At 50.6% G+C, this 21,547-nt stretch overlaps 1 protein-coding gene across 2 annotated transcripts; it reads right to left on the bottom strand.

Moving 5' to 3' along the window:
- Nucleotides 1-3,248: 3,248 nt before the first annotated feature.
- LOC102503858 (2-acylglycerol O-acyltransferase 2) lies at nt 3,249-14,843 on the bottom strand. Of its 2 annotated transcripts, XM_032489416.1 has the most exons (7): nt 14,753-14,843; nt 14,516-14,663; nt 9,534-9,712; nt 6,911-7,115; nt 6,424-6,598; nt 5,598-5,797; nt 3,249-4,182 (listed from the first exon to the last, which is right to left on the bottom strand). In XM_032489416.1, exons 2-7 carry the CDS (start codon nt 14,604-14,606, stop codon nt 4,028-4,030), a joined length of 1,005 nt encoding a protein of 334 aa, XP_032345307.1. In that variant the 5' UTR covers nt 14,607-14,663; nt 14,753-14,843; the 3' UTR covers nt 3,249-4,027. The 2 variants fall into 2 exon arrangements, with proteins under 2 accessions (XP_032345307.1, XP_032345308.1); XM_032489417.1 differs by having other exon boundaries at nt 5,572-5,797; nt 14,516-14,811.
- Nucleotides 14,844-21,547: the final 6,704 nt, after the last annotated feature.

Genomic DNA, 21,547 nt, shown 5'->3' with positions numbered 1-21,547 from the left:
CCCTCCACAGTAGCCCCGGCAACAGCTTGGCTGCCTCCTCATGAGAGACCTGAGCTCGAATCCTCCAGGCAGCTGCTCCCAGATCCTGACCCTCAGACACCATGAGAAGGTAAATGTTAGTTGTTTAAAGCAGCTACGTTTTGGAACTCCACAGGACAGATGACTAATTTAATCACCCGAAAGGCAAGTGCTGGTCTTCCCAACACCCCTGCCCAGGCTTGGCATGTGTTTTCTGGAGAGAAGGCATGTATGAGAGTCATTTGTGCAACTTCCCATGCTCCCTGGGGATGCTGAGGTGACCAGGTCCTCAGCGTGGAGGCTGTGGGGGGGAGGCGCGCTGGAGGCACAAGGATGTGGTCTGGGCCTCAGGGTTCCCAGGCCCCTGGAAACTTAGGAGTCCACTCAGCCAGTAATGGCCACAGCCCTTTTACTCCCAAGCTAGTCCACCAGAGGGGTACCCAACTGTGATTCAGGCCAGTGGGGCAGGAGAGCAGGGTTGAGGGTGGCTGTGGTGTGCTGAGGTTTGACAAAGGAGGTGGGCGCCCTTTGTTTGACCAGGTTGAGGACAAAGAGAATCAGAGAAAAGGGATCAGCATATCCCAGGATGCGGCAGGTGTGAGAGCAGTGTGTGTTCAGCAAGCACTGAGAGGCTGGCTGCAGGGGAGAAGGTCTAGGAGGTGAAACTGGAGAGGTTTTCTGGGGCACATGAGAAAGGGCCTTGAATGCCAGGCTGAGGAGGAGTTTAGGTGTATCCTGAGCCATTGGAGAGCATTTGGGGGAGTTGGGTTTTGTTTGAGAAGAAGATACATGTTCTATGTATAGGCAGGCTGGAGGGAGGGCACCGGAGGCAGGGCTACCAGTCAGCGCATAGCACTGTGACCACCCAGTGACCATCCAGGGTGCTGGGTCTACGGCAGAGGAAGGGGAAGTCGGTCTGCAGAACCCAGTGAAACCTCTATCTCATCAGGGGCATCCGGGAAGGCTTCCTTTAGAATATGAAACTAGTACTGAAGGATGATTAGGAATTACCGAGAAAGGAGGATGTTTTTTGCAGAGAAGGCATTCCAGGCATAGAGAACAGCATAAGCAAAGCCCAGAGGTGAGAGAGAAGGATGGCTGGTGGAAGGAAAGCAGGTCCGTTAAGACGGGAGCATACAGCTAAGAGAGGAGGAGGGGGAGGAGGGAAAACACTGAGCGAGATGGTGGAAAGTGGGGAGGCAGGAAAAGAAGCTTGGGCTTGGAGATGGACATCTTGTCTTCTGTTGACCCCTCCAGACCCACTGTCCATCCATGTCCACCCTGCTCTTCCAGGGAGACCACCTGTATGGATGGCATCCAAGGGCCTGTGCCCTCCAGCTTCCACGTGGGTTCAGGCAATGGGGAGCCTTGGCATGAGATGGAGGGAGGACACTGAGGTGGGAAGTCTCCTTCCCTGCAGGGTCACCCAGCGACTCCTGGGCTCCTCCACCCACCTGGCCCCTGCACCCTGCACAGGGCACCCTCCTGGTTTAGGTAACTGCTGCCTCCTCTCATCCTTCTAGGCCTCAGGGTGGTAGCCGCACTTTGCCCGCTGCCACAGACTGGATGACTGCTCCCTCCTGGGTTTCCCACACCCTGCACACTCCTGGGAGAATTGTTCCTTGGTTAAAATGATAAATGATCCTAACTACAATATGGCATCTGGTCCCTGCTGGGATCCAGGCTGATACAAACTAACCTTAGGAGTGAGAGCCCTGGAAGGATTCAAGTAGGGAATGAGCAAGATGGGGACGGGCAGCATGTGGAGCTGAGCTGGGGCCCTCAGGGCAAAGCGGGGTTTTATCTCTGTCACAAAGGGTGTGGCAGGGTATGTGGGGTGGGAAGGGCGATGTAGCCTGCAGCAGGCTTTCATTTATACTTTTTGGTAGACTGTTTGTAAAGATGGCCCCAAGAATCCCTCCCTGTGTCCTGGTCTTTTGTGGGTGACCTGCTGCTCCTCCCAGGAATAGGTGGGGTCAACTCCTCTCCCCAAAAATCTTCATGGGCCTCTTGACTTGCTTTGACCAACAAAAGGCAGAGAAGTGATGCTGTACAAGTCGTGCAGTGAGGACTTAGTAGACCTTGCAGAATTGCCCTTAATTCTTTTGAAACCGGCCAATGTGAACACAACAAAGCAAAACAGGAGAAAGGGGGGCCCAGCCTCCACCTGCAAAGAGAGGCCAGTCGGGCAGGCCCCCAGCTGTCCCAGCCCCAGCAGACCCACCGCTGAATGCAGCTGCATGAAGCCCAGGAAGACTGAGAAGTACTCAGGAACCCACAGGAGTGTGAACATAATAAATCCTTGCTGTCTTCAGCCACTAAGGTTTGCAGCGGTTCATCACCCAGTAATAGAACACTGCAATGGGCGGGTACTTCTCTCCTCGGCAAATCTTGCCCTTCCTTCAGGGACTGCCTGCCTGTCACGTCCTCCTTCTACCCCTGGTGGAAACCATCACTCCATCCTGTGAACCTCACTGCTCTTTACTTCTATCTCTCTTGTGACCCTAGAGCACACGGTCTCAAAGGATAACAAGACTTTATGAGGCACTGGGCACATTTATGACCTGACACGTAATTTACATGTACTCCCCATCATTCCAGACAGGATGCAGACTGGCTGGTTGTCTTATGATATTATCTATTCCACTCACAAAATCCGAACTGGATATTGTGATCCTTAGTTCTCCAATGACAAAACTCAGGTTTGGAGGTGATGTGACTTGCCCAGGGTCACTGAAATGGGGTGGGCTATGGCTTGAACCCAAATTTACATTTTAAAAATTTTTCCTGTTTGTAGTGATTGGTGTGATTAGCTTGTGGAAGGAAAAGAACTTGCTTTCCTGCTCTAAGTGTGGGGATTCACAGTACTGGTCGTTCTCTGCCATCCTGTCCCCTCACTACTGACACATGTCCCAGAACTAGGAAACCAGAATTCTTCTCATCGGGGTCAGGTCCCCGTCTACCCTCCTTGTAGACACATGCAAACATTCACTCCTCATGTGTGGTCTTTGTTCTCTGTGCTGATCTGCCCTGTGTCTTTATATAACATCCCCCTTCCCTCCCACAGGACAGGGCAGAGGTGGTAAGTTTGAGCTGACCATTCAGGAAGAGGCAACATGCCATTCTCTGTCCATCTGACCCACCATCTGGGAAGGGGAGATAGAACCACAGAGTAGGCTGGGGATCAAAGGTGAGGCCTCCCCATAGGAAACTGAAATTGAATCCTTTCATTTGTTGAACTGACATTTATGGAGGCCCCTTTCTGTACAAGGTCAGGACCTGAAGTAACAAAGGACAAGGAGGATCTGCCACATGGAGCTCTCCCCTGTGTGACATCAAAACTGAGACTCAGGTCATCTTAGTCAGTCGGGGAAACTGACGCTCAGAGGGAGGGCGAAGAGGTCTGTCCACATCATTCAGCCACAGACACAGCACAGTTCTTTTTACCCACCTTCCAGGCACCTCTGGCGGCCGGTCCCAGGGCTCAGAGGACTCAGAAACTCAAAGTCACCCAGGGGAGTGCGGGAGCTTCATGAGCACACCCTCCTCTCCGGCTCAGGGAGGGGGAGCTGGGACGGGCAGAATACAGGGTGAGGGAGCTGGTAGGAGAAAGCTGGAGCTGGTGGCTTCTTTTGTTCCGTCATCAAGGCAGAGGAAGAAAAACCTGCTAATCGATTGCTGCTCTTTGTCCTGCTCATCGAGTGACAGGACCAGAAGCACAGAGACCCCAGCAGCTCTCCCGTCTCTAGATGCACAGACCAAGGAGAGGGCCCCTTGCAGAGGAGTCACAGCACGAGGGCACATCACTGATGTCAGAGTCAGGTCTCCTCCGCCACGTTCTCAGCTGTGACTCGGGGCCTGGCGTGCGTTGGAATTGCAGGAGTCAGTGAAGGCTCTGGAGATGGGTTCGACATACACCTCCAGGAAGCCTTCTGGGATCACAGCCCCTCCCTCTCTGCTCCCTAGTGCCAGCTCTGCCCCTCAGGGCGGCCCCCCTGTGGGGAGGCGCTCAGCAGAACTCCAAGTGTTGGTCGATGGGGACGTTGTACTTGAGCTTGTGGGCTTCGAAGAGGTTGCTCAGCTCCTGGAGGTAGCGCTGGTGCAGCCTGTCCACCTCCTCCTGCGAGGGGTGCGGTGTCTTCTGCACCTCGATGGGCGTCCCCACTGCAAGACACGAGGTGGGTGGTGGCCCAGAGCGGGAACCACCGGAGTCCTGGAGCCCTTGGGGCAGGTGTGCACCCTGTGGCCATACCTATAGGACAGCACCCTTACTGCCTCCCTTTCAATTCAGTTTTTGGTGATGCACCCAAGATGTTAGGACAACTGCAAGATTGTGAAATAATAACACCCCCAGCTGGCATTGCCTCCTGTCAGGGAACATGCTAGGTGCTTTACACGACTAACGCTTTCAATCCTCCTAACAATCCTGTGGGGACAGAACCTGCTACTATTCCCGTCTGTAGGGGAGGCAATAAGGCTCAGGTAGGTTAAGTAACTAGTTCACGGTCACGCAGCCAGGAAGAATCAGTGCCAGGTTTTAAACCCTGGAGATGTGCCCTCAACCTCCAGGACCTCGGGTTCTGGGCGCTCAGATGCCGTGATTAGAGGTGCCTGGATCTCTGGGAGGAGGCAGGCCCACAGCCCAAGCAGCTCTTCTCCCCGCCTCCCCCTCCATGCTCACCCGCAGGGCCCCCTATCTTCCTCCCTCCTCTGGGTGTCCCGGGCTCAGCTGCCCTGCCTTCTGCTCTTGGCAATGGCTCTGGAGGCAGCAGCAGTGTGAACATTCATGAAAACACTGCCACACAACCCAGGGAAAGTTCTGGTGTAGGGGGCTGACCAAGTCAGTACTCAACCAAGTATGGACTGGGTGGTTGGAGATGAACAGACCCAACCCTGCAAGCTTTGCCAGAGGAACCTAGTTGGAATCCAGGAAGAAAGCAAAGGAGATGCCCAAACAGCTGCTGTACATGGTGCCCCGTCCACGCATGAAGTCCCTGCTCATTAGTCACAGGAAAATCCCTCAGGCTCTAATTGAAGGCCTGTCGGTGCTACTTTACACACAATTCTAACAGACCTAAAATGCCCTTCCCTTGTATCTGCCTTCTCCGATAAGCCTTATTAGCTCCTCTGGGTCAGAATTAAACCCTCCTTCTGTGGCATAATAAAAAGTCACACAGATCCTGATTTAAACCTCACCTCTGTTACTCTCGGGTAGTGTGATCCTTTGGGAGTTATTTAACTTTTCTGAGTCTCAGTTTACCATCCATGAAATGGGGACGATAGGCCCCGTCTCTGTGGTTGTTGGGATAACTGAGTTGCTACGTGTAAGGGAGCCAGTGCAGTGCCTGGTACACAGCAGGTGCTCAGTCATCAGTAGTGACTTGTCCTTTGTGCGTCTGTAAACAGTTCCCATCCCAGATGCCTTACATCCGGGTCCTCTGCCTGTGTGTCTGTTTCCCAGTAGATGTGAGCTCCACGAGGGCAAGGATGTGCCTGGCCCACGTCCAAAGCCCCTTGCAGCACACAGCCCGGGCCCCTTGCCCTGTAGCCTACCCGCTCCGGCCCGGGTCTTGGCTCACCCACAGTGGTGATGGGCCGGCGGTAGGGCAGAAGACCAAAGCTGTACTGGAAGACACCACGGCCATGGAAGAGCGGGATGTTGATACCAGTCATCTTGTATAGTTTGTCATTGAACCACTGCCACCAGAAGCCAGAAGAGTTCTCATACTGGTCAAATAGGTCATTGTCCCCAAAGGAGAAGATCGGTACCAGAGATGCCCTGGAGGGAGACAGGAGAGGGCATGTGGGAATTGCCAGGAGGTGCAAGCTGGTCACCTAGCTTCCTGCAGGGACCAGTGACCAGGGATTGCAGCAGAGGACAGAGCCCTGGGCTGGAAGTGGGAGGCCCCGCGTGTCTCCCAAGCCTGCCATAGCCTCCCTTTGTGACTGTGGGCAGGTCCTGGCTCCTCTCAGGGCCGCCACCTCCCATTTGTACCATGACAGGAAGACCAGAATGCTTCAGAGGGTCCTCCCAGATATAAAACCTCTGCAAATTTTCTAGAAAAATCTACTCCAGCTAACTTCTAGTCTTTAAAAGTACATTAAGGTAGAGGAACAACTCTAAGCTTCACCCCAAAGTCCACTCTCCCAGATCCAGTAGGTCTCAGATCTAATGCCAGCTCTGGGCCATATGAGCACTCACACCTAGTTGTTTGATCACCTAGTCTCTCTTCTGGTATCTTCTTAGGGTATTTAGGCATGAGACAGTACATCCTTCATCATATAGAATCTTCACTGTAAACAAATTGATAATCTCCTCCCAAAATACACTCTGCATTAATGTCTGCTGCCTTCCCACCAAAATACAACCCTTGTCACTCTCCAGGTCCACAGAGAGCCCGATACCCGTGCATCAGGGCGAGTCTGATGAAGCCCTTGCGGTTGCGAAGCACCAGCCTGCTGGATCCGGGCCTGGCATTCAGTGTCTCTTTGGTGCCTCCTACAGTGATACCCAGCAGGTTGCCACCTCCGTTCCTGCTCAGAATGTGAGAACAGCTCTCCTTGTCTGATGAGATCAGCCCTGGGGAGAGAGGAAAGTGGTCAGGTATGGGGTGAGGGGGCAGGGTCTGTGGGACAAGGTGTGTCCTGGTCCCCACCTCCCTTCTCAGCTGGGAGTTCTTTGAGGCTGGGACTGATTCCTCTCCCTCTATCCAAGCCCTAGCCCAGCTCATTGCTGGCATAGAGCTGTGGGAAGTCCTTCCTTGGGTCTAGCCTCCTTCTATATACACATACTCTTGGACACAGTACAGAACTGTTGGCAGCCCTCCCTAAAATCCTTCTTCTGTGCCTCCAGCCCTCATCTTCCTGGCTACCCAGGGGTGTGAAGACTTACCCACTGTCATGATGGTATCCCTGAAGAAGGGGACTCGGAAAAACATGTTCATTGTTGTCAGATGAGGGTAGATGCTGGGGAACAGCGATGTGAAGCCGGTGCTCTCAGTGCACAGATTTGTAAAGGATCCGATGGACAGAACCCCATGGGGGTGGAAGCCAGCAAGGTAGTTCCGGGAGGGGTCCAGCTCGGCGGTCTTGACCAGCTGCAGGGACAACAACCTGGTGAATCTGGGCTGGACCTTGTGCCCTCCCTGGCCTCACAGTTGACTTTCTGTGCTGCCCTCTTCTATGTGTCCCTGTCCCCGAATGATATCAGGCCATCATCTGAGGATCTTGGGAGTAGAGGTCACCTGTCTGAGGCATCCCTGGTCCCAATGCAGGCCTGGAACAGAGGAGATGCTCTGGAAGGACCAGGGAATGAAGGAGGGAAAGAACGACCTGTGAAGGGATGAGGTCGATAGGAGGAAGCCCTGCCCAAGGCAGAGGTAGGACTCCTGGGAGGTGACGGGAGACCCGCCCTGCCCCATGTGCAGGAAGATCTGTCACAGGCAGACCCTCCCATAATGAAGGAGCCACGGCAGGAGGAAGTGAGCATCTGTCCGAGGGCTGTGTCAGCTGGAGTTCTGTCCTGGGTGCGAGGCTGGCCCCTGAGTCCCTGTTACTCAGTTTAAAATACCCCAGTGTGCTGGGAGGTGGGGGCTGGGAGAGGGGCACGAAGTCTCTAGTGATATCTGTGGGGGGTCGGGAGGGTCAGGGAGGTGTCCTGCACTGCCCAGTGCCTGCAGCATTTCCTGACACCAGGTCACAGCCTGGACACAGCACTTCACCCCTCCTCCGCCCTGGGCCTGGGGAGACAGTGTGGCCCCGGGACGTTAAGATCTTCACAGGAGAAACTCAGTCCCTTGACTGGTTTTTAGCATGAGGTGGAGACAGTACCTCCTGGGGGAAACACTGACCGATTCTCCATCACTAGTTCTTTAGGAAACCTATAGGGTGGGCTTAGAAATCTCCAAGGCCCAGACAGTTTCCTAATTTTGCCTGAAATTCATCACTAGATGATAGTTCACAAAATTACAGTAAGAATTGTTGGAGGATCAAGGTTTTACATGCATTTGACAGGGAGTGCAGAGGCTTATGAGTGTTGGGGAGCTCCAACAGAGCAGAGACTCCCTACTAGGGGCTCCATACCTCCTGGCCACCCCAAGATCCCTGCAGGGCCTGCCCTGTAAAGTGTGTGGAAGAGTTGGAGGGTCTCCTGGAGGGTGGTAGGTCCAGAATCTGCAGACCACAGCTTCACCTATGCAGGCTTCCAACTCAGGACAAGCAAGTCAACGTGCACATCATGCCCCCCTCTGCTGGCCGGCTAGTAGTACTGCCCACCCTCTGGAGGCGGTATGCCACAGGACTACAGTGGGCCACAATCATAAACACTGTTCACGTGGAATTTCTACAAATCAAGTTCAATAGTGCCTGGATTGAAAAACCCTCCTTGAGAGGTACCTGGCTGGAGAAAGGGCAGGAGAGTAGTGAATAGTCAAGCATAAAGCTGCTCAGCATCATTTTTCTGCCAGATTTGAAACTGGCAGCAGCTCCAGGTACAAATACAGCCAGATGCTGTCCTTTAGAGGCTCCAGGATGACCCGATGTCTCAAGGAATCCGCACAATCCAGTGATGTATGTCGCATCCTCTCCACTTTACTTAAGAGGAAATCAAGGCTCAGGGAGACTGTAACTTACCCAAGTTCACACAGCTGCTATGTTGCAGACCTGGTATTGCAACCTAATTCACTAGCACCATGGGTCACATTCTATACAGGTCTTCTCTCCTGTTTCCTGAGGAGGGCCACCTAACCCTGTCTGGCAACTCTCTGTGTCCCAGTGCTTTTCCAATCCTATCTGGACAATAAACCATCCCTGCCCAGGGGCTTACATCCCAGGATTTAATCTTTCTGTGATACAAGAAAGGAGCAGGAGGCTCAGTTCACTCAAATCAAGGAGTCTACTTTAATCATGACTGATCTTGCAGTCCAGGAGGTCCTGGGGTCCCCTGAGTCAGAGAGTCAGAGATTAAGAGGCACTCAAAGTAGGAGGCAGCAGTATGCTTACTGGATACACATGGAAAATGAGGATCAAATTGGGCAAGGCTTTGTCCAAGGACACAGCATACATATCATATTCTGGGATAAGATAGATCCTGAGAACCAGTTCAAGGCTCTCCGTCTTGCTTCTTTACCCAAAGTTATGCACAAACTTAAAAACTTTGCTGGGTGATAGTCTTATTTGATGAAGTGTGGGGCTAGATGTTCTCTAAGGAATGACTTTAATACCTGCACCCCCGAGCACGGCTGCTGAGTGGTTTACACCTGTAAGATACACATGTGTGCCACACTCTACAGCCCTCAGCTCCTTCAAATCCTGGATCATTCATCAACCATTGTATTGGCCCCACATATTGCAGATGGGAAATCATGACCAGACAAGCTGGACTTGTCCCCAGGCTACATAATGGTGGAAGCCTGGTTCCTGCCTCCCAGCCCAGTACTCTGCTTACTGCACACATGCCGGCACTTCCCCATGGGGCACTATAGTCCTGGCCACCCTCAGCCAGCCCCATTACTCACTGAGATGGGGAAATAGTCCTTCATGTACTTCCACACGACCCAGCGTCTTAAGGCCTCGATGCGCCTGCCCCCCTGCCATGGCTTGTCTCGGTCCAGGGACCACCAGGCTGCGTATAGGACACTGAAGAACCAGAATCTTGTGAACAGGAGGCCTATGAAGACCACAGTGCAGACACTGGCTGGGGAGGGAAGCAGGAACTGTGAGTGGTCAGAGGTGTGAAAGAAGAAGGCCTCCCCCTCTGCCTGGCACCAGCAGCACCGTCCTGTCCAGCCCCGCCTCCAGGAGGAAGAGATTCACCACCTGTGCCTTCAAGAAGGAGGGAATGTGGTCCACCCAGTGTCACACTGGGAGCATGGGTTTGAGGCCCCTTTTCCCCACTGTACCAGGCTGCCTCATTCACTCTGCTCTTCCCCCTCCGCCTCCCTCTCTGTCCAGTAAAGCAGTCTGCACTCACCAGGTGCTCAGTAAATGCCTGGTGGGGAAGTCACTGGATGAACTGCTTCTAGTTTCCATCCTTTGGGACCTCAGAGAAGACAGAGACATTCTTTCTGCCCAGCCCTCTTTCTGTCCACTCTCTGCCCTTCTTTCAAAGATAAATCTGGTCCTATCTCCCCTCTAATTAAAGTCTCTCATGGCTTTCTCATAACGTTGAGGCACAGCCCAAGCAGCTCAGCCTGGCTTTTAGGCTCCCCATGGCTGGCCCATATCCCCTCCTGCTCCAGCCTCTCTGGCCTCCACGTACCCTGCACCCCGGCCACAGGAGCTGCTTCTTATGAAACACGGAGTTCCTTTAATCTCTTAGCTTTTGCCCAGTCTATTCCTCTGCCTGCCATGCTCTTTCCTGCTGAAGGAGGGAGGAGGAGGAGGCCAACCGCTGCCTGGCCCGTGGGTCAGGGGTGCAGCAGGGCTAGGACCAGGCCCCAGTGAGGAATTCCCTTCTGATCTACGAATCTGAGTTCCCATTACAGGCTAATCCCAGCTTCAGCTCAGGGTCAGGGGTCTTTGGGGCTGAACCTAATCTGATGCCAATGGAGCCTCATTCTCAGAGAATATTGCTCCCTCCCCATCCCATTCACTCTATTCCACACCATGCACTCAAAATCTTTCAAAGGGTCAGTTTCCACTTGTGTTCCATTTGAGAGTAGGGTAAACTAGCTTGTCACTTCTGGCAGGCTTCCAGGAGGAGGGGACTTCGACTCCGTCTGAACAGTAGTAAAATTCAAAAGGCAGGCGAAGTAGGTTGGGGCTCACAGATGTTCACTGTGATGTGCCCAGTGCTGGTGGGGCAGCTGTGAACAACAGACAGAAATTCCTGCCCCGGTGGAGCTGACTCCTCCCACAAATCTGGAGGAAGGAAACAGGATGCCAGCGGGGAAGCAATGGACAGGATCTTGACTTTTATTATTTTTTTAACTATAAAATTTTAAAGTGAAAAAGAAAAATAGAACCCCAGGAAAATCTCTGCCCTTGTACAAAATCAAAAGTCTGTGTAGGTCACTCCAACTTTCAGAAAACCAGCCGTAGAGAATAAAATCACATTGTTAATGTTGGCTACCTGGAGGGTAAGATTTGGGGAAGTCGATTACTTTTACTATACACATTTTGTTCGAATGTGTTACATTCAATAATAGCGTGTATGAGTTTTGTAGTCAGAAAAACAGATTAAGATAAAAACCCACACCCAGGTAACTTCCACTTGACCAAAAAATCCTCCCTCCACCCCATTATCCTCTCCCTGGCTCACCGTTTAACTCCTGTCAGCAGGCAAACCCCAAACTGAGAGTATTTTCAACCATTTAGGAAAGGAGACACCTTCTTTCATTTCATAACACCAAGAAGAAAAAATGTAAAACCTCACTTTGCAGAGACTCAGGGAGGGTATGCAAATTGGCTAAGGTCACACAGCAAGCTAGTAGAATGGATTAGGTATTCAATTCTACAATTTTGGTTCCATCCTGCTCCTAACCTTCAATCATTCAAGAAAGATGTATCCATTCTAACTCTTCTAAGAGCTGGAGACACAGCTGAGAACAACACCAACTACCTGATGGATTTTACCTTCCTGTGTGAGGTGTGAGTTACAGACGAGAGGAAAGGAACAGAGTAAACAAATAAACTTTTGGCTAGTATTTGGTTCTGGGCCCTGAGTCCTTGGTGACAGGTCCTAGGTGACTTCTCTGACGACTTCTTTGCCCATCCCCAAAATGCCTCCTCTACTTCCAGCGTGAGCCAGCTGTTCCCTAAATGAGCAGTGTTTACTCCCCCACTGGAAGTCCTTACTCGCCTGCCAGCCTTTAATCCTGCCCTGTGGACCCAACTCATAAGTATCTTTGGAAAGGGGACCCTTCTTTCCACCCACTGCCAGACTCTCTAGACCAGGGTAGTAATCTTTTCTTAAATAGCCTAATTTTAAATATTTCAGACTTTGGCTAAAAAGGCAACTAGGAGGGTATTACATAGACACATGATCATTTAAAATGTAAAAACCATTCCTGGCTCGTGGGTTGTACAAATACAAAAACAATTAGTGGGCTGGATTTGCCCCAAAGAATAATTTGGGGCCCTGATGTAGGTTGTGACTGCTCCCTGCCATCGGCCTACCCTCTAAGCCCTGAACACAGTGCATCACCCTATTGCGGCCAGACTGTCGGGTACCACACCGACTGGACCTTGTCACTCCCCTACCTTAGCACCTCCTGGGACTCCCCCTTCCCTCAGGATAAGGGACAAGGTAAAAGCTCCTTCTCCTGGCACCAGAGGGCCCAGCTCCCTTTTCTCAGCGACCCACCCTCCGGCTCCAGGCCCAGGGATACTTGACTTCTTTGTGTGGCTCCTGACACTCCCAAGCTCCCAGGGCTGGACTGAAGCTGAGCACAGACAGTCAGACAAACTTAAGCTTGCAAATCTTACCCAAGGCTAGCTGAGCAAGATGTCCCTCAACCCCGAGGATGACCAGGCCACAGCCCACGGGGCTCTGGGTCCTCGGTGCCCTTTGTCCAGGCGCCAGCCATCTTGCAGCTCCCCCTGGGGGTAGCCCTCTCTCCCCATGCTCTCACTCCTCCCCCACACCCTCCCCTCTCTCTCCCCACTCTGCCTCCTTCCCTTTCTTCCTTTGGCAGTGGGAGAGGCCCAGACCTACAGCCTTAGGCATTTAAGACAATTAGCTTCTCCGCTCCTCTGTGTCATGGGGTTAAACCAGGGATGTTTGAAATGTTTAAGGATCCTTAGGACAGAAACACAGATCAAGGGATGCTAGGGGCAGGGTCTTGGATCACTTGCTTAGCTGTCATTTTTAGGGGAATTCTGTGGGAGTGTTAGAGCAGGCAGATATCTAGATATGAGCAGAGAGAGGGGGACACAGGCCTAAAGGCAGGAATTGGGCAGAAAAGAGGGGCAGGGGGGTAAATGCAGGAAACCATACATCATGTAAACAACAGGGGACCCTGGGCAGACAAATGCAGGAACCTCTGGGCTGATAACACATATTGGGATGACAAGTAGCCTGGAGGCCAACAAAGAAAGGTGAGAAAAGGCAAGATTCTCCAATGTAACCTATTGCTCATTATCCCCTCATTTCAATAAAATTAGCCTTGCGGATTAGAAGCACCCATCATGCACTGACACCGACACAGTGACACTCTGATCCAGACTAAATAGGCACAAAAATCCCTCCTCCCTTCTGGAACGTGAAGTTGGGGTGAAAATCAGGAAATATGTCCCCAAACCCTTTCCTCCAATGAATTTTCTGCCCATTCGTTTTACAGCCTATGTAACCAATTTGCCAAAGAAACTCAGGTCAGCTGCTCATCTGAGCCTGCTCTCTCGAGCCTGCTCTCCCTCCCCTTGAGAGAGCACTGTCTGTCCCTTAATAAGGCCCCACTTCGCTTTCTTAACCTCCGTGTCTCATCCCTGAATTCTTTCTGCGAGGAGACAAGAACCTAATCACCAGCCACAGGAGCACCTGGTGTACATGTGTGTTTTGTGTGTGTATGTGTGGTGTGTGTGTATGTGTGGTGTGGTGGGGGTTGTGTGTGTGTGTGTGTATGAGTGGTGTGGAGGGGGTTGTGTGTATTTATGTGAAAAGTCTGTAGACCAGCCTGTACAAGGTGCATCCACAGGCTAACACCAGGACGGTGGCATCTGTGTACAGGCTAACACCCACCCTCGGGGAGCAGCACCTGCTCAGACTGGTGCCGGCAGGTGGGGAGATGAAGAATCACACACTGTCCCCGTCACTCTCCCTTCCCCACCCTCAGTCCTTGGCCCTCCTCAAAAATGTTCCCTTCAGCAGAGCTAGAATTGGGGCATGTGCGGCCTCCCTGGTTTCACAGTGGATGTGTTCACTGTGAGGTGGGGGTTGGGTGAGGGGCCTAATCACCCCCTCCCCTGGGATCCCCACCGGAGCCGGGCCAGGGCTGTGCTGACCAGAGTAAGCACATTTCTTCATTTCACCTCACAACTGCCCTGTAAGGTCGACGTTCTTATTCCCACCTGCGGATGGTGAGATCCAGGCCCAGGGAGCTCAGGCCTGGGCCCACCAGGGTCCCACAGCTGGCCAGCTGCCCTGCCAGAGTCTGACCCAGGTGTGCCGCTTACTCCCCAGGCCCCTCTGAGCCTTCACCTCTCTCCCCGGCCTGTTCTTTCCCTGTTCTCCTTTTCCCACACCCTCCAGAGTCAGTCTCCTCTTCTCTGAAAAGGAGGAACTCCACCCCGTCTGAACAGTCTGAGGAGCCCGAAACTTCCCATGATCACCTACTCCTTCCCCACAGCACTGGGCATCCCAGGACAGGTCTGTGTCCTACGACTGAGGTGGAGACCGCTGCCCAGGAAGCCTAAGCACACTGCCCAAAGCCGCAGGCGAGGGCTTCTCACCACGGACCCACTGCCCTCCCAGCCCTGCAGAGGCCCCCGGACAGGGCTTCTGAAGCAGCAAGCCACATTTAGGACCTGTGTCTCCCGTCCCCCCGCCAGCCCGCCTTACGCAGGAACACCAAGCAGAAGACCCACTGCAGGACGGCCAAGGTCTGCAGCCTGCGCTCCCAGGGCACGAACAGGGGCACGAACTGCACCATGCTGGCTCCTCTGCCGGCTCTGGAGGCTTCTCTGAGCTCTGCTGTGGTTTGGTGTTGCTGCCAGAGGTTGTATAAACACTTGTCAGAAGGTGGAGGGTGGATGCCCAGTTCAAGGACCTCTTTCCTGGGAGAAATCTTGAACTCACCTATCCTGGACTCAGCTAAGGGGAGGAAGAGCAGGACAGTTGTTTCCTCAGGCAATGCCTTATCTGCTGATCACGTTGCTCAATTCTTGCCCTCACTTGGCAGGTGGAGCCCCAAATATAGTGCAATCCTCTCCTCCTTCCACCTACGCAACAACCTGGCTGCAATAATTGTCTCCTCTCTCTGGCCATACTCACTGTCCCCACCCCCCACCCCCCAAAATGCAGTAATGACTCGCACCTAAAAATTCCTGTCCCAACGATCTCCTCCACCTACTGCCCTATTCCTCAGCTCACCTGCCCAGCAAAACCCTTGGAAGAGCAACTGCGTTCCACATGTCCCTGCCCTCCTGTTCTGTCCTCCCTCCTCCAGACCAGATGCCACTGTCCCACGGAGCTGCCCTTGGCAAATTCACCCGTGGCCTCCATGGTGCTAAATTCAGTGGTTAGTTCTGGAATTTCATCCTGACCTCTCAGTGGCCTTAGACACAGTTGATCACTCCCTCCTCCTTGAAACCTCTTGGCTTGTGGACACCACACTCTCCTGGTTTCCTTCCTGCTTCTCTGGCTGCTCCTGGGTCTCCATCGTGGCTCCTATCTTTCATCAGACTAAGTGTCTGAGTGCCTCCTGCCCCTCAGTCCTCAGACCCTCTCTCTGTTCACCCTCTCACCTTCAGATCTCATCCAGGCTCATGGCCTTGGCATCTGTCTACAACGATGAAGACTTCCAAATTGCACCTCCAACCCTGACTTCCCCCTGGGGCTCCAGACCTGATTATCCAGGTGGCTACTTGACATCTTCCCTGAAAGCCTGCTTGGCACCTCCATCAGGTGTGTCAAAAGCATACAGTAAAAACACACAAGTCCTAAGTGTAGGAGTGATGCATTGTCACTGAGTGAACATTCTCATGTGACCTCCTTTCTGGCGGACAAATAGCACCTGACCAGCACCCAAGTCCTTGTCCATCACTCCTCTCCACCCCCAGGCTCATACCAGCCTCTTCTCTGCCTTGAACTTTATAAAAGGTGTCTCATGTGTGATATTTTTTTGGGACTGGCTCTTTGGCTCAAGATTATATTTTTCAGAGTCACCCAAATTGTGTGCATTTGTAGTATGTTTGTTCTCAGTACCATATGGGACTTCACTGTGTGAATACGTCACTCCTAATCCATTTTACTGTTGAGAAGTATTTCAGGGTGTCCTGTTTTTGGCTTCTGTGAATTGTTGATGCTATGGGCATTCTTTTCTTTCCTAATCTATTTGAAAAATAATTGACTTTCATCACCATAAAAGCATATGGTGTCCAGCATGATGTTTTGATTTACATATATTGTGAAGTAATTACCACAACAGATTTAGTGAAATTCAACATCCCATTAGATACAATAAGAAGAAAAACTTTTAAATTCTCCTTGTGATGAGAATTCTTAGGATCTGCTCTCTTCACAGCTGTCCTAAGTATCACACAGCAGTGTGGGCACCCTGTATATTTCTGTTGGTGCCATTTCTATGGAGCCAGCTGGCATACTTCAAGGTCCAACGACCCCCATTCCTGGGCGCTCGGATTTCTGCCTGTGATCCCTCAACAGAAAAAAATACATTCTTTACTGGGCGTGTACTTTGCTAAAGTACTTTGTTAGGGACTAACAAAGTAATAGCCCTAGGTAATGCCTAATCTCACAATAGCTCAGGCTGGTTTAATTCAGCCCGTGTCTCCACCTTATCTGAGTCATAAATCCCACCGCCCTTCAAGGACCCTAAACTTCTTATCTCACCTACAATCAATCAAACTTGTGCACAAGCTGATCACAGAGCCCTAAACCCACTGTGCCCACCAAGTCCTCCCGCCGATAAAAGGCCTCGGCAACCGACCCCCAGTGCCCACACAGGCACCTCTCATCTCTGTAGCCCACTGCTGTCTGTGGCAGCTTACCCCTAATAAACTTTTCCTTCCACTTTTCTTTGCCTCTGGTAAATTCTCTTACCGCTTACTACAGTGGCCCACCGAATCCCATGACAATTTCTATACATTTCTGTTCAGTGTGTGCCTGGGAATACAATGGCTGGGTCTCCTGGGATGAAGCCATGTAGTTTTCCAAAGTGGTTGTACAAAGATATACCCACAAGCCCCAGATGAGAATTCTGGTTGCTCCCCATCCTCCTCAACATTTTAGCCATTGTACTGAGTACGTAGGGGTATTTCTTAGTGGACCTGTTACGGAAACCACAGGCCAGCCAAGAAACAAGCACCACTTGGAGGGCTGGAGTACTCAGATTTATTATGCCGGCGGGATCAGAGGGGCTTCTGCTCTGGAGCTCTGAGCACCTTCAAGATGGGTGCGTGAGGTTTTACAGGGTTAATTACAAGCTTGGGATTTTTAACCAATAGAGGGTGAAAACTCAGCAATATCACAAAAGGGAAGCAGGGAATCAGTAAACTAGAACTTCTTAAAAAGAACAGGTCAGTAATCCGACGCTTGTTAAACTTAGATTTATGTACGAGTAGGCCCAGCCCGGCTTTTCCTTCACAGTCCTAGTGATTTTGAAAAGGAGCAGGACTCTATGGGCACGCTTCCCTGCCCCTACCTGAAGTCTTCCAGGCCTCCCTGAGCCACAGAAGAGCAGGCTCAGGCTCAAGCAGTTGATTAGGACAAGCCTGCAGGCACTGGGGGATGGCAACGACTCTGACCTCCTATCTCAAGGATTAACTGAGATTACTCCCCCATTTCCCTTTAGAACTTTCAGGGCTGAACAGAATCTTTGGAGATGGTTTTTTTGGGGGGGATGCTGGGCCCATCAGATTGCAGCCATTCTGGTTAAAAGCAACTTTCCTTATTGTTACCAAGGCTGCTACCCCCAGCATCATATCCCTGCCCCTCCCTCAACTAGAAACCAATTACTTCTTTTTTTAACATTTTTTATTGAGTTATAGTCATTTTACAATGTTGTGTCAAATTCCAGTGTAGAGCACAATTTTTCAGTTATACGAGAACATACATATATTCATTGTCACTTTTTTTTCGCTGTGAGCTACCACAAGATCTTGTATATATTTCCCTGTGCTATACAATATAATCTTGTTTATCTATTCTGCATATGCCTGTCAGTATCTACAACTTTTGAACTCCCAGTCTGTCCCTCCCCCCCCCCCACCTTGGACTCACACCAGTCAGAATGGCCATCTTTCAAAAGTCCACAAATGACAAATGCTGGAGAGGCTGTGGAGAAAAGGGAACCCTCCTACACTGCTGGTGGAAATGCAGTTTGGTGCAGCCACTGTGGAAAACAATATGGAGATTCCTCAAAAGACTAGGAATAGACTTACCATAGGACCCAGGAATCCTGCTCCTGGGCATATATCCAGAAGGAACTCTACTTCAGAAAGACACCTGCACCCCAGTGTTCATAGCAGCACTATTTACAATAGCCAAGACATGGAAACAGCCTAAATGTCCGTCAACAGATGACTGGATAAAGAAGATATTGTATATTTATACAATGGAATACTATTTGGCCATAAAAATGACATCGTAACTCCATTTGCAGCAACATGGATGTCCCTGGAGAATGTCATTCTAAGTGAAGTAAGCCAGAAAGAGAAAGAAAAATACCATATGAGGTCACTCATATGTGGAATCTAAAAAAAAAAAAAAAAAAGAACATAAATACAAAACAGAAACAGACTCATAGACATAGAAACCAATTGCTTCTATCTAAGTCTCAGGAGGCAGCTGCAGAGAAGAAACAAGAACTGGCTAGAACCTGATGGGGTCAAAAATGGTGGAGGATTTGACTTCCAGTGGACCTTCCACTTTCAATGGAGCCTCATTATACGGTTATTGTAAAGTATTAACATGCTAAATGACACACCCACCAGTGCCAGGACAGTTGACTGCCAACCAGAAAAGCCCATACAAGGACTGAAAAGCTCATAGAAGGACTGATTGGCTCCATCACACCCGGAAGGAGGACATGATGGCAGATGCCTCCCATAAAGACGATGTTTCCCAACCCAGCCTGGAGCTGTCTCTACCTCTCATCTTGGCTGACAGCTCCCTGCTTGAGTGCTTTTCTTTCCTTCTACCTGTTTGAGCATGTTCCTTCTTTTCCCTCTTTTGAGAAATAAAAGCAGTTTTCACTCTATCCCTCTGCCTCAGCTGTGAATTCTTTCCAGCCAGCAGGCAAGGACCCTAATTTAGGGATCTCACTATTGGCTAACAAATTCCCAGTGAGGTTGCCCACATTTTAATATGTTTATTGACCACTTGGACATCATTTTCTGTGAAACTCTTGTTCCAATCTTTTGTGGATTAAATACCTCTTGCATTGGAAAACTGCTTTCCACCCCGACAGCCAGCCTCTTGGAGGGACTCTGACACCAGCTTTCTTACTGGTCTCTGTCCCTGTGCCCTTTCTCCCACCCACATCTCATCACAGCCAGAGAGATTGCTGGATCAAACAGCACGTGAATGGTAGAGCTTGGGCATAGTAGTGCCAGACTGTTTCCAAAACAGGAGCAGCAGTTTACACCCTCAGCAGGAATATACATGAGATGGCATAGACACAGAGCCTCTGTGGTCCCTGGTATGGTCAGACATCTTATTATACACAAGGGTTTAAAGTGGTATCTTGTTGGGGTTTTTAATGCAGGAAAAACGGATATAGGGCATGAAGAAGGTCATGTCCCAGGTCTAGGTGGAGCCCCCTGGGACTTACCCTACCACATGTGGGTCCTTGACTTGGCGCAGGAAGAATTCAGGAGTAAGCCACAGTTGAATAAAGGTAGATTTATTTAGAGAGATACATACTACATAGAGTGTAGGCTGTTTCAGAGGGCAAGAGAAAGGCCACGAGGTGTCCGGGTTGAATGCTCAGGTTAAAGTAAAAGTAGATATACACTCCATAGACAGAATGCGGGCCATCTCTGAAGAAGAGGGAGCAAGAGAGACGGCCACGACGCATGGTGTTGCCAGTTTTTATGGGCTAGGTAGCTTCACATGCCTACAAATGGGAGGAATATTCCAACTACCCTGGGGAAGGGGCTGGGATTCCCACGAATTGGACCACCGCCCCCTCTTTTGTGGTTAGCCTTGGGACTGTCATGGAGCCTGTGGGCATGTTATTTACTATGTTAATATGTTACAATGAGTACATAATGAAGCTCAAGGTTTACTAGAAGTCAAACCTCCCTCCATCTCAAGCCTCAAGGCCAACTGGGAGTTGAATCTTCCACCTTTCTGGTGTTAATTGCTGTCATTCTTTGAATGGCTATGTCCTGCCCCCTTCCCTCCTGTCTCATTTTGATACACATTTCCTGATCACAGATACTGAAACTGTCTTTATTCACAGGTGTGTCCTCTCTGTAAAAAGCTTGTTCTAATTTTCATCCATTTCTCTACAGTGTTGTTTGTGCTTTTTTTTTTCTTCTAAATTTGATGTTTTTTATGCACTCATGATACTAACATTTGTTGGTGTCGTATATTGTAAATTTCTCCCCCTCCCCCAATTTTTAGCTTGTGTTTTAAGGAGTCATTGAATGAATGAATCTCTAAGGGACCCCTTAAATTTTAGGGGTCTGGAGTAGGGTATTGAGGGTCTCCTGCTATATTCTTCTAGGTCAATGGATGTAGTCTGGCTCATTCTTATACAGTAATAGATGCAAGGGAATGGGGGTTGCGGAGCAGCTGTCAGTCTTCCCTGCCCCATCCCGATGACTGGTGGATAGGGGGACCAAGATACCACCCCTCTGTCTTCCTGGTTCTGGCCTCTAGGTCTCCCTCAGCCCACCTGTGTCAGTACAATCTTTGCTCTCTTTAAGTGGCCTCTTTACACAATAAAACCGCACTCTAAAAAACTTTTTTTTTTTAATTTTAACATATTCATAGTAATGCAGGAAAACAGATGTGGGGCATGAGAAGGGCTGTGTCCCCGGTCTCAGTTGTGCCCCTGGGACATGCCCCGCCAAGTGTGGGTCCTTGGCTTCCTGCAGGAAAGAATTCAAGAGTGAGCCACCGTTGAGTAAAGGTAGATTTATTTAGAAAGATACATACTGCATACAATGTAAGGCAAGAGAGAGGCAAGGAAAGAGGTGTGGGAATTGGGTGCTCAGGTTAAAGTAAAAGTAGGTACACACTCCATAGACAGAGTCCGGGCCGTCTCCAAAGGGGAGAGAGCACGCAAAGGGCCACTAGGTGTGGTGTTGTCACTTTTTATGGGCTCAGTAGCTTCACACGCCTACAGGTGGGATCAATCCAACTGCCCCGGGGAAGGGGCTGGGATTCCCAGGGATTGGGTCATCACCCATTCTTTGGCCTTTTCAGTTAGCCTTGGGGCTGTTGTGATGTCTGCATGTTACCGCACTGCTACAATGAGCACATAATAAAGCTCAAGGTCTACTAGAAGTTAAACCTCTTAATCCTTAAGGCCAACTAGGAGGTAAGTCTTCCACCGTTTTGGTTGTTGTCATTCCTTAAGTGGCTGTGCCCTGCCCCTTTCCCTCCTGTCTCAATGGTTATCGGCCTTTCATTAAATAGACATGGCTTGGTCTGGTTTAGAAAATCTTTTCCATTAAGAATTGAAAGTTTTGTTTTCCATGAATAAATTCTTGATCATCCGGATGTTTCCACAGCATAAGTTAAGTTCCAGTTGTACCTTTAACCTTGAGGATCCACTCTGTGCTGTCCCCTGTGCCGAACATCCCTCCCTTCCCCAGTAATGTAATGTCCCACCTCTGTCGTACAACAGAGTTCTGCACATATGTGGTCTCTGTTGGCCTTTTACTCTCTTTCACTGGTCAA

Source organism: Camelus ferus, chromosome 10 (genome assembly GCF_009834535.1).
Source record: "Camelus ferus isolate YT-003-E chromosome 10, BCGSAC_Cfer_1.0, whole genome shotgun sequence".
Lineage (NCBI taxonomy): Eukaryota > Metazoa > Chordata > Mammalia > Artiodactyla > Camelidae > Camelus > Camelus ferus.
Note: the sequence above shows the minus strand (reverse complement) of the source record. Positions and strands in the feature narration are given on the sequence as shown.